This window comes from Pseudophryne corroboree, chromosome 4 (genome assembly GCF_028390025.1).
Source record: "Pseudophryne corroboree isolate aPseCor3 chromosome 4, aPseCor3.hap2, whole genome shotgun sequence".
Classification (NCBI taxonomy): Eukaryota; Metazoa; Chordata; class Amphibia; order Anura; family Myobatrachidae; genus Pseudophryne; species Pseudophryne corroboree.
The window spans coordinates 76644217-76657567 of record NC_086447.1 but is presented as its reverse complement, the minus strand read 5'-3'; the positions used below and the strand labels follow the sequence as shown (position 1 = coordinate 76657567).

General features: G+C 43.0%; 1 protein-coding gene across 1 annotated transcript in view; it reads right to left on the bottom strand.

Moving 5' to 3' along the window:
- Positions 1 to 1131: 1131 nt before the first annotated feature.
- The window catches only part of LOC134908920 (cytochrome P450 2K6-like), a 47891-nt gene continuing 35671 nt past the window's right edge, over positions 1132 to 13351 (bottom strand). Inside the window, exons 7-9 of the mRNA XM_063915167.1 lie at positions 6333 to 6517; positions 4672 to 4813; positions 1132 to 2359 (exon numbers count right to left, since the gene is read on the bottom strand). Of these exons, the coding sequence (XP_063771237.1) occupies positions 2181 to 2359; positions 4672 to 4813; positions 6333 to 6517 (506 nt within the window). The 3' untranslated portion in view covers positions 1132 to 2180. The remainder of the gene's footprint in view (positions 2360 to 4671; positions 4814 to 6332; positions 6518 to 13351) is intronic.

Below are 13351 nucleotides of genomic sequence, written 5' to 3'. Positions count from 1 at the left end.
GTTAGTTATTTGTTATCAATAAACTGATGGCCAAATTTAACACCTGGGGGTAAATTTACTAAGGTGGGAGATTTTTAGAACTGGTGATGTTGCCCATGGCAACCAATCAGATTCTACTTACCATTTATCTAGCTGCTTCTAGCAGATAATAGATATAATCTGATTGGTTGCTATGGGCAACATCACCAGTTCTACAAATCTCCCACCTTAGTAAATTTACTCCCAGTTCTTGTTTTGTGCGTGGTTAAATATTAGAGTCTAAGATTATTACTACACTGTATAGTAGTACATAGTCAGCATATGCCGTTAAGGGTTTTACGCTGTTTACAGGATTTTCAGAGTGACCCGACCTTAAAAGCTGCTACAACATCACATACTAACACATTCAGTTGTATTGAATAATATTGGATTAACAAATTTGCTGTGTTTAAAACACTGAGAGTTAAACATGATAGCTCTGTTAACTTATCCAGGGAAATGAATAATATTGTTGATAAAATTTATCATGTCCGTATGTTAAGTGCAATGTTAAAAGAATAAATTCTTTGGTGTCAGATGAGAATAATAGAAAACAAAGCAATAATTATCAAATATAATCGTCAATAATCATAAAATGTTATTTATTACGTATGCAATACAATGAAACATGAAAAAAACACAAGTACAGTACATGAAAATGAACATACAAGCCTGGAAGAATCCTATAGTTACCCGTAAAATGCTTTTACTTTACTACAACAGCAAATGCATTGATACCAACATTACAGATGCATCTTAAATACACTTATAATTATTAGGGAATCCACATTACATTGAATCCCAGAACTACTTAGATTACACAAAGTAAAAGGAAAGGTGTCCATGACGCATTCATATTTTGTTCTTTAATCTCTTTGCATGTCAACCCTTAGCATTGTATTTTGGAACATACATGGCTAAACATTTGTTGTGCTGGCCCACAGTAGTGTGGGCCCCTGGGCACAACAATGCACTGGGGCCCAGACCTATCCTCCAGTGGTAGTGGTTGGGGGTGCTATCAGTGGCAGCTTTGATGTCCTGCGGGTGGTAGGGGGTGTTCTATCTTCCGCTCAGCATGTAGGACCTGGAGCAATAATTTCTGCTAATTACTCCTTTACTGCACAGATGGTGGGAGATGGGGCAAGAGGGAGAACCTGTATAAGGGGGTATTGGGCTGAATGAAGGGGCCCTGGTACAAGACTTCCTGGGTGGTAGGGGGTGTTTAATACGCAGCAGAGGGGTGGACAGTGGAGTGGGCTTAATATTCAGCATTTTCCGGAGGCATGGCAGCTTGCTGGACTGCAGATATCTCCAGTTCCTGGAAATAGATTTCTTAGCTTTGAATGGGATAAAACACTAGAAAGTCACACCTTTCAGGAGGTACTGGGGACTTGGGGATCAGAGTTCAGGAGTCAGAGCAATCCACCAACGAAAAAATAAAACTGCATACTAGCCGTGTGGAGCTGGAGCAGGGACCGGCTGCTGGAAGGCTGATATCTCTGGTTCTGGACATAGTAGAGACAAGCTGCCAGTGTTCACTAAAAGAGGAGAGTCCCAACTTTTGGCATATACCCTCAGAAAAACTATAAATCAAACAGAACCCGAGATATCTGGCTTTTAGCCTAGGGCCCTTATACTCCTGGGGCCCTTGGGAAAGTGCCCATTGAGCCCATACGAAAAGACGGCCCTGCCCACGGGGTCCTGTGTTCTAGAGTTGATTGTGCTGGCCTGGGGGGGGTCCCGTGTTCTGGGCTGTACTTTAGGAAAGTTAGGGATTCACCTTATGAGGTCAATTTTTGTACCTCAATTTTACTTTGTGTTAAATTGCAGAGTTTATTATAATTGTTCTGATTACCACTGCTCTTCATGCTTAGAGTGTGCTCCTGCATTTTCTCTTTTCTTCTGTATAGTTAAACATTTTCCTGAAAATCCTGAATTAAGGAGAGTAAAATGCTCAACAGTAATACTATCCATATCAATTAACATTTATCCATCATAAGCGAAAGCACTAATTCCAAATTCAGTGCTGGGGAAAGAAACATTAAAAACCTTCTAAAATATAAATATCAGATGCAGTTCTGTTGTTCCCATTTTTTCCTCTCGTGCCGTAAGTCTAAACATTACTGAGAGATCTTTCAGATTATGTTGCCTGAATACATGTTCTATCTGCATGGTATAGCACACATATCATAATGCTGTGGTGCATTAGTAGCACCCATTGCAGGCTTGAGATCCAGCTGCGCTCCTGGAGTACCCTGGAATGTGAAGTTCTGCAGCAGCGTTGTGAAGAATAGGAACAGCTCCATATTAGCCAGGTTTTCCCCAGCACAGCTTCTTTTACCTGCGGCAAACAGATATAGGAAACATTAACAACAGCTACAATAAATTTTACAGAACTAGTCACTGACCAACTGGTTCAGCATGGTTGCACTGCCCAAATTGAATAGAAGGCTTATAGAGCCCTAAGCTTAAGCTCAGCTTTGTCTGTAATCAAACCCATATTTTCCTAGAAGGTTTCTTGTTCCCTACATACTGTAAGGACGTTTAGACAAGGTGCTCTGGTTGATTTGCCTGCTAGTGATACAGCCAGAGAGTAAAAACATGAGCTCTTTGCTTTGTTACATATCTCTTCCCATGGTGATGGCAAATAAGGTACATGCACTTTCCGGAAAGGACATAAGCAATGTTATGCAAGATGCCTGGCCTATGTTCAACTTCTACAGTGACTTTGAAAGGTTGTAAATCCTAGAAAAATGCGTCACTTTGGTATTTACCTCCCAATTTGTTTGCACCCAGCACAATGACAAATGGTCTGCTATCTAAGAGAACTCCCTTCCAAGTTAATAGTATGGTATGTGGTTTAGATGTCTAGTAGCCTACAAGATTGGGTGTCTAGTAGCTTCTGGTTGTTGGAATTTATCAATCATGATGGTAGCTGTGTGTTTATGTGAGCCCTATATTCTACATCATTATATATACTACACATTGATAATGTCAATTATTATCTTTAAACATAAAGCTATAACTTTAAATACACCTTTATCGTGGGGCCGCTGCGGCCGCTAGATTGAATACACATGCTACGTACTGTGTACGCTATTTGCGTACAGAGTCCTATAGCTTACGGACTTAGCGTACAGGACGCCGCCCCGGGAATACAAAGTACACACCACGCGCACACAATAGGATGATAGATTTTAAACCTTGTTAGTGATACAATGTAATGATACGTTTATGCTTTAAACCTTCTGCAGCACGGCACTGTAATGATGATACACTTTAAACCTTGTGCAGCGCTGTTGGTACAAAGTACTCACAGTGCATACCCTTTACCAAATACACGTTAAAACCTTAAGTAGTTTGTGAATATAATAACCCTATAACCCCTAGCAGAGAAATGAGGACACAACACCGATATGGGGTAAAACCACAGGGTTCTAAGGCCACTGCGGATTAATTAGACAAAAGGAAATAACAATACAATTTATACACTACAAGCTAACATGATATCTAAACAGAATAATGGCTACAGAGAATGTACATACGTGAGAATTCGTTCACAAGCGCGTCCTGGACCAATCCTCCGCTATCAGGTAGAAAGCGTTCAGAGTCTTGTGTGACCAAGCCTGCTGCAAGCTCTATTTATTCACTTCATCCAAAACAATACAATGGTCACTGTAATCCCTTTGTCTATTGGACACAGAGATGTTCATTTACATTACAGGAGAGGTCATAGGTTGATTTGAAAAGGTGGGCGATGTCATTCTTAACTGCTCTTGGGGGTGGTATCCTCTGGATTCCCGCCGCATACATAATACAAAGTAAATACAGTTTTATATCTATATTCTACTTCTGCACATAACTATACGCTGCAACATGCAATCTTCCTCTAACCAACACCGGAATGTTTCCCTTAAAGTACCCTACAGCTGAATACCAAACACCACCTTGTAACCTTGTTCTGTCCTCTCCTATCCTGTAAAGGTGAATCCCTTTGTTCAGTAACTATTTTAAACAGCTATTTCTTTCTGATGTGGTGCAGGGGGCTATGTGTACAATGTGCATTATTTGGGTTAAATATGAAATGTTTTGATAACCCTCCATGCGCTCACAAACACTACCGTAAATGCGCAGACCACCCGCAGGAACGCGGGAGCGATCATACGCAAATTGCGAGTATGTGCACGAACGGCAGAATGGGCGCGCGCACAGCGGGCATGAGCCTGGTGTTAGTACAAGGCATATGCATTATGATATTTTTCGACTTTGACAACATCCACTAAGTAATGGTAAGAATATCTTACAGTATACTAAAATAAACTTCATGAAGACACTTAAACAAATTCCCATCGGCAGAATAAATGCACATAAATGGATGAATTCTGTGTATTTAATGATTGTGGATATATTGTCTCAAGTGCCTAACATCAAACTAATTCCCGGTAGGCCTGATTACCATTCTTTGTACCAAGTACTATTAATAACTAGCAAGGTTGTAGAGTTAAGGTCTTCTACTATAAGATTGTGGTATTGTTGTCACATATTACAACTGACCAAGGACCAGTCAGGTCATGTTTACAATTAATCTGGTTTCCCCAGCCCTGCCCAATATTGAGATAGTCATCATAAAAATGTGTTTGGAATTAGTATTACCCAATGAGAATGGTATGAATGCTTCATTCTTCTTGAAATGTCCTTCTGAGGTGAGAAAATGTTCTGGGTAAAACTCATCAGGTTTTTCAAAGTAGGCAGCATCTTTCAGTGCAGAGGTCAGAAATGGCATCACAGTGGTCCCCTGGGGAGAAATAGTTAGTTAGAACCTGCCCATTATATAACAGACATACAATGTTAAAAATAGAATACTTGGAGCCCACATATGGGCAGAACCAGTTGTTCAAAAGAGAAGGTCTGTGGCCAATATGACCAGAAATGTGTATTACCAATTGGACAGATCATGTCTCTGGTCTGACCCCTATAAATCCAGATCATAGGGCACCCAAGCAGTGTTTGATGATCACATACATACATATGCCAATTAAGCAATTGACCAATCAGATTGTATAAACAGAATAATAAAACCTGAGGCTTGGTTTTATTGTTATGAATGAAAATTATATACACCTGACCTACCTGGCCAACTGTTTGCTATGCAAATGTACAGTAGTTGGCTGCATTTTTATTGGCTAAAGCATACTGTACATTAGAACTTAAGCAGATTTAATGGAAGCAGTCTGGATCTATACAGTTACAATGTCTTGACTTTGTGTGACTTTGTAAACACCAGAATGACGGTATGTTTTTTTTTGACATGGTTAAAATTGTATTACAGGTTTTTAACCATGTGCTATTATAACTTTAATTATGCTCCTACAGTGGCATGTTTAAAGTTATAGTGTCAGCATCCTATCCTGGCACCAGCATTCTGGTGTCTACATAGTCACTGCCAATATTATGACTGTATACATCATACACCGAATCCAGAATGAGGACTATGCCATAGACTACATTGTGCAACTTTGGTCATGCCCAGAAGAGTGGGCTTACTTATACTGTATGTGCCCATTCAAGTTTGTGTGATTCTGCCACTCATACCTGTTAGCATCTGGATAAGAGGAATGGGAAGGCCACTGGGTGCTATAAAATCAGACAAGTACTGTACATTAGGGGATCCGGTCTGAAGATCGACAGTGTCTAGGTCGACAATGTTTAGGTCGGCCACTATAGGTCGACAGTCACTAGGTCGATATGGATGGAAGGTCGACAGGTTTTCTAGGTCGACATGTGCTAGGTCGACAGGTCTAAAGGTCGACATGAGTTTTTCACAATTTTTTTGGATTTTTTTCATACTTAACGATCCACGTGGACTACGATTGGAACGGTAAAGTGTGCCGAGGGAAGCGGTAGCGGAGCGAAGGCACCATGCCCGAAGCATTGCGAGCGAAGCGAGCCATGCGAGTGGACGCGGTGCACTAATTTGGGATCCCGGTCACTCTACGAAGAAAATGACACAAAAAAAAAAATTTCATCATGTCGACCTTTAGACATGTCGACCTAGCACATGTCGACCTAGAAACCCTGTCGACCTTCCATCCATGTCGACCTAGTGACTGTCGACCTATAGTGGTCGACCTAAACATTGTCGACCTAGATACTGTCGATAAAACGAACCACACCCGTACATTAGGGTATGTAAGTGCAATTGTTAACAGATGCAGTGTGTGTTTATTTTGAATTGCTTAATTCCAGCAAACATTCCTTACTGAACCCAATTTCTGTATGTCCCTATGATATGCTCTTGCAAAAATGAAACTCACCTTTGGAATTATGTAGCCCCTGAATGTGACATCTTGAGAAGTTGCATGTGGGGCGCTACCTGGTGCGATATCACCAAACCGCTGAATTTCATGGACGACGGCATCGGTGTACGGCATTTGCTTCCTATGTTCTACCTGAGGTTGAGCTGATCCAACCACACTTTCAATTTCATTTTGCACTTTTTCTGTGAGAAAAGAGATACTGTTTACTTAAAATATAATTAATGTCACAAATTCATAGCCTAGAAAAACAGAGAAGTCTCATTGTTACTTAAAGCTAATGCAAAAATTCCTGCATCAGATATGGGTGTATAAAAAAGTTTTCTCTTAAAGAATATCTGTTCTACTAATACCAAAATTAAACTAGTACATATCTATGATGTGCATAAAGTAATATATAATAATAATAATAATAATAATAATAATAATAATAATAATAATACAGGTTGAGTATCCCTTATCCAAAATGCTTGGGACCAGAAGTATTTTGGATATCGGCTTTTTCCGTATTTTGGAATAATTGCATACCATAATGAGATATCATGGTGATGGGACCTAAATCTAAGCACAGAATGCATTTATGTTACATATACACCTTATACACACAGCCTGAAGGTCATTGTAGCCAATATTTTTTGTAACTTTGTGCATTAAACAAGGTGTGTCTACATTCACACAATTCATTTATGTTTCATATACACCTTATACACACAGCCTGAAGGTCATTTAATACAATATTTTTAATGACTTTGTGTATTAAACAAAGTTTGTGTACATTGAGTCATCAAAAAACAAAGGTTTCACTATCTCACTCTCACTCCAAAAATTCCGTATTTCGGAATATTTGGATATGGGATACTCAACCTGTAATAATAATAGTTCTTAATACACACACATAATATAACATTGATGCTAGTTATGTCTTAATATTTCACTAACCCCAGATTTGTCAATGAAATAACACTGGTGGTTCACAGTCTATAACTGTTGGTTGGTTATGCTCACTTAAGCAAATGTTACTTTTGCCAGGACAGTCTTTGAAATGAACAGTCAGATACATACTGTAATTACCAGGGGTGGCATTGCCTAAATTTCTAGAATGTGAATGCTACTTTTTCCATTACACTTATTGTCCTCAAATATCTTTATGTTCTTCACACTGCTTTATATGTCAATTTATGAAGCGACCAGCTGACTTACCTTATTATAAGTTTAGATTGAAGCTAAAGGGCTCACAGACAAGAATCATTAACTTCAGCAAATGTTGCATAAATGTGTCTTCGACGCTTAGTCACAGACTGTACACAGAAATGCAAGGGGGGGGAATTTGACTCTTGGGGGGGATGCACTTTACGGTGGTGGGATCTTGCTCGAAAGTGTTCACTACCCCATATGGTAGCAAGCACTTTTGAGCAAAGGGGTGCAGATTGGGCATGGCAAGGGTGCGAATAGGGCTGCTGTTAAAAGGCCATGGCAAATCACCACCTTCACCTTCAATTGAATTCTCCCCTTAGTAGGGTAGGGCACCAGAGATTGCAGAGGAAGATGCATGGCAGTGAGAGAGGAAAATAAGGCAAGTGGCAGCATTTAGGATTGATTGAAGATGGGAAATGTGAAAACAGTTGAAGCCAGAGAGGGAGAGGTTACAGTAGTTGAGACAGGAGATGATGAGTGCATGGATGAGATTCTTGGTAGCATCAGGGATGAGAGGGGGCCTAATCCTAGAGAGATGCTGTGAAAGTGAAAATGGCAGGGCAAAAGATATTTTGAATGTGAAGGGTGAAGAAGAGGGCGTAGTCAAGGATGACACACAGGCAACGGACTTAATGAACAGCATTGTGTTATGATTCCAGCACTCTGGTCAGAGGAGATCTTATGGCAAGGACCGGAGCACTGGAACGGAATGCTGGGGAAGGGAACAGGACAGGAAAATAGCCCCTGGCGCCCTAACTCTGTTTTCTCACCCGTGTTGTCAGAAATCCCCTGCGAGACTATGGTTTCTTGAGCCCTTGGCAGCCGCGTTTGAAGGGCGGATTATGTCTGCCCAACTTCGATGCCCCCCGGTCTTAATGAGAGACAAAGGGAAACCCGAGACAGGGTGATAACAAGAGGCCCTCTAACTAAACAACCAGGCCAGGGGCTAAGCAAACTCAAAACTATAATATGTGCGGAGAAACCGCCAGGGAAAAGGACAACCAAAATATCCACTTGTCCAATTCTCCTACCCGGCACCGCCGAGTACCAGAGAGGACTTGTGGAAGCGGAACCCTCCGCAAATGCTCCAAACACAAAATATAAAAGGTAAAGCGGCTGAGCCGCAACACACGCCAGAGCCGCAACTCACGAACACCACTGGATATAAAACGGTGATCAGTCAGGACTCCAGGGAACCAAACGACCTCTTGGGATGAGATGACAACTCCCGAATACCGGACTTCTGAGGACTGGAATGACCGGATACAGCAGGACTGGAAACAGACTCTCAGCAAACAAAGGCAGCATGCAGGAAGCTATTACCGGCGTCTCTGAGAAGCCCTGGGAGTGTATTTAACAAGGAGTCCTCCAATCAGCTGCTAAAGTCTGATTAGAATAAATGTCGTGCAGCTGCCTTGCTGCACGGCCAGAGAGCAGGTGAATATCTTAATTTCCTAAAGCCTAGCAATGGGAAACGCGGTCCACCAGTGGCGTCCCCGTTGCTAGGGTCCGTGCGGCTCAGCGCGCCCGGCGGCTGTACGTGCACGGAGTGTCTAGTTGCTAGGCGCCGGGCCGCGCAGACCATCAAGCGGACCCCGGCGCCTAACAGTACCCCCCCCATGAGGAGGGGTCAAGGAACCCCTAAAGCCAGGTTTCTGAGGAAATTCCCAAAAAAATGTCCTCTTGAGCCTCGGGGCATGAAGATCCTTATCCAGGACCCAAGACCTTTCCTCCGGACCATAGCCTTTCCAGTGAACCAGAAAATACAGCCGATCCCGGGACAATTTGGAATCGAGAACCTTCTCTACCAAGAACTCCTGTTGTCCCTGTACATCCACTGGAGATCTACCCTGAGAGATCTTCCGAGGAAATCTACTGGAAGAAACGTATTGTTTCAACAGGGAACAATGAAACGTATTTCCAATCCTGAGAGATCTTGGTAAACGTAACCGAAAGGCAACTGGGTTGACTCTTTTAATAATAAGAAATGGCCCAATAAATTTGGGTCCCAGTCTAGCCGAGGATTGTCGAAGCCTGATGTTGCGAGTCGACAACCACACCCTATCTCCCACCTTAAAAGTGCAAGGACGTCGGAGCCTGTCAGAAAATTTCTTCTCTCGAAAGGCCGCTTTTCTGAGAGCAAGGTGCACCTTTTTCCAAATGGCTCTGAGATGGGAGGTTAAGGTAAGCGAGGAGACTGAGGAATGATGAAAAAAAGAATTAGCTCTGGGGTGAAAACCAAAAACTGAAAAGAATGGAGACTCTTTAGTGGAGGAATGACGAGAATTATTGTAAGCAAATTCAACCAACGGAAGAAACTCGGACCAATCATTCTGGAGTTTGGCTGAATACAAGCGCAAATATTGTTTCAATGATTGGTTAACTCGTTCGGTTTGCCCGTTGGATTGTGGGTGGTAACCGGATGTTAACGACAATTTCATCTTCAATGAGGCATAAAAACATTTCCAGAATTGTGCGATGAATTGTGGACCCCGATAAGAAACAATATCAGTAGGCAACCCATGAAGCCTGAATACATGGCGGAGAAACAAAACTGCCAACCCTTGGGCAGAAGGCAATCGGGGAAGAGCAATAAAATGAGCCATTTTACTAAAACGGTCCACTACCACCCATATGACTCGGAATCCGGCTGAAAGGGGAAGGTCAACCACAAAATCCATGGAAATATGAGACCACGGCCTGAGAGGAACATTTAAGGGCATAAGTTGCCCGATGGGCAAGGAACGGGGAACCTTATGCTGTGCACAAACCTGACATGAATAAACAAATTCCTTGACGTCTTTAGAAAGACCAGGCCACCATACTGAGCGAGAGACTAACTCCAATGTCTTAGAGACTCCTGGATGCCCTGAAACTTTGTTATCATGGAATTCCGTTAAAACAGTAGCTCTCAAAAACTCAGGGACGTAAAGACGACCAGCAGGAGTAATTCTAGGAGCTTGGTGTTGAAGCTGTTTTAACTGGGTAAATAAATCTTGTGTGAGGCCCGCCCAGATGACCGAAGATGGAAGTATGGGGGTAACAGGATTGTTATTGTGAACCGGAAGAAAGCTACATGACAGGGCATCAGCCTTAGTATTCTTGGAACCAGGCCTGAAAGTGATTATAAATTTGAAACGCGTAAAAAATAATGCCCAACGTGCCTGCCGGGCATTAAGCCGCTTAGCCGATTCAATGTATTGCAGGTTCTTATGGTCAGTCAATACCGAAATAGTATGTTTTGCTCCCTCCAGCCAATGCCTCCACTCCTCGAAAGCCCACTTTACCGCCAGTAACTCCCCATTACCAACGTCATAGTTGGATTCAGCGGAGGAGAATTTCCTGGACATAAAGGCACAAGGATGTAACTCCAGAGACTCCGGATCCTTTTGAGAAAGGATAGCCCCCACTCCAACCTCCGAGGCATCAACCTCCACCACAAAGGGCAATTCCGGATTAGGATGTCTGAGGACTGGGCCCGACACAAAGGCTTGTTTCAAGGCCCGGAAGGACAACTCAGCTTCACGCGACCAGTTGGTAGGATCCGCTCCTTTCTTTGTCAGAGCTACAATGGGAGCAACCAGGTCAGAAAAATAATGAATGAACCTCCTATAATAATTCGCAAACCCTAAAAAGTGCTGAATTGCTTTTAAATTGGTGGGTTGCGCCCAACTAAGGATGGCCTGGAGTTTCTTTGGTTCCATGGAAAATCCCTGAGGGGAAATTATGTACCCTAAAAAAGATACTTCCGTGACATGAAACTCACACTTCTCCAGCTTGGCATATAAATGATTCTCACGTAACTTTTGAAGAACCAGACGCACCTGGGTAACATGTTGTTCCATTGATTCAGAAAAATCAGGATGTCGTCTAAGTAAACGACCACGAATTTCCCTAGGAAGTCACGGAGCACATCGTTAATGAGGTCTTGAAAAACTGCCGGAGCATTGGACAGGCCGAACGGCATCACCAGGTATTCGTAGTGACCCGACTGAGTACTGAAGGCCGTTTTCCACTCATCTCCAGATTTAATTCGGATGAGGTTGTACGCTCCTCTAAGGTCAATTTTAGAAAAAATCACAGCAGAACGTAACTGATCAAAGAGTACAGAAATCAACAGCAAAGGATAGGTGTTTTTAACTGAGATCTTATTCAGGGCTCTAAAATCAATGCAAGGTCTAAGCGAGCCATCCTTTTTCTCCACAAAGAAGAAGCCTGCACTTAAAGGAGATTTTGATGGTCTAATAAATCCTTTCTCAAGGCTCTCCTTTACATAATCATTCATAGCCGCAGTTTCTGGCCCGGATAATGCATATAATCTTCCCTTTGGCAATGCGGCACCAGGAATTAACTCAATAGCACAATCATAAGGCCGATGGGGAGGCAGAATGTCCGCATTGCCTTTGGAGAAAACATCAGCAAACTCCTTGTTGTCACAACTGAGGGTTTAGGCTGACGGGAGGAAGCCTCAGTTGTAGGGGCTGGAATGAAGTTAAACTTAGATGGTTTAATCAGACCCCTGGACATGTAAGTGTGGAAGGAAACCCGAAGGTGTGACCATGACAAGCAAGTTAAAAGTCAAATGAAAGTTTATTAAACAGACTCCGTATAATCACAACAGCGTTCACAGTCAGTATTAGCAGTGGCAGATAATACAGTTCCTGGATCACTAAACCATAAAAGTTATAACAGGGCACTGGTAGGTTGCAGAACAGATGTTATAGTCCTTGGGAAGAATAACCTTACCAGGCCAGGCTGTAGTAGTGGAGACAACCGAGGAACACGCCAGTAGGTGTATAAGATGATGCTGGTAACTGGAATGCACTGTAGGAGTCACTGGACGGAACCAGCCAGATGGTGGAGACACGGAGTTAAAACTGAAAGATGCTAGTGTGCGTGGAAACAGATGAAATGAAGAGTGGTTACCGGTGGTAGTGGATACTGCTGGTAAGTAGAAATCCGCTGGGAGAACACCGGCTCTTTAAGGAGGCTGAATTCTGTTGGAAGCAGGTTGCTGGAAACAGATGGGTAATAGCTGAAAGCTTGGAAGCTGGAAGCAAACAAAGTAATAGCTGAAAGCTGGATCAGTCACAGAGGATTGCAAAGTCAGGCTGCACCGCAGGATGGAAAGCAGGTGCGGGTCTCTTTGTGGATGCTGGAGACAGGAGCTGGAACCTGGAGAAACAAGCCACAGGAGAGAGAGACTGGAACAAGGTATGACATTCAAAGCACTGACCTCTATCTGGCCCAGACACAGGATACTTATACCTGCTGCTATGCAGGCATTGGCTGGGCAATTATGCAGATTCCAGAGATGGTGGATTGGACGAATTGGAGCATGTGATCAAATCCAACATGGCTGCGCCCATGCTGGAACCTGGAGGGAAAACCTGGTTTGGAATGAAAATGTGCAAACATAATGATAATGGCGGCGCCGGCCGCGGAGGACAGGAGACGCCAGATGACAGTTATATGCTGAGACACTTGGAGGGCAGCAGAGGCCGCGGCAGGCATGATACATGATTCTGAGAACCTGCAGCAATAACACAGTAACGGCGGCGGAGGCCGCGGAGGACGGGAGACGCCATGTTGGATTCAAACATGGCGCCGCTGTGGTAGTGTCTCAGAATGACAGGAGGGATGTGCAGAGTGTTGACACAGATGAGATCCGGATTTGGAACGCTGGGCCAGTCTCAGAAGACACCTAAACGGCAGGTAATGGCGTCCAGATACCCGGATCGTGACACTGGTATTCCACCGGAATGAGTTCTGGAATGATAGCTGCTACTCTGACTGGAAACGTGATACATTCCTTATCACAAAAA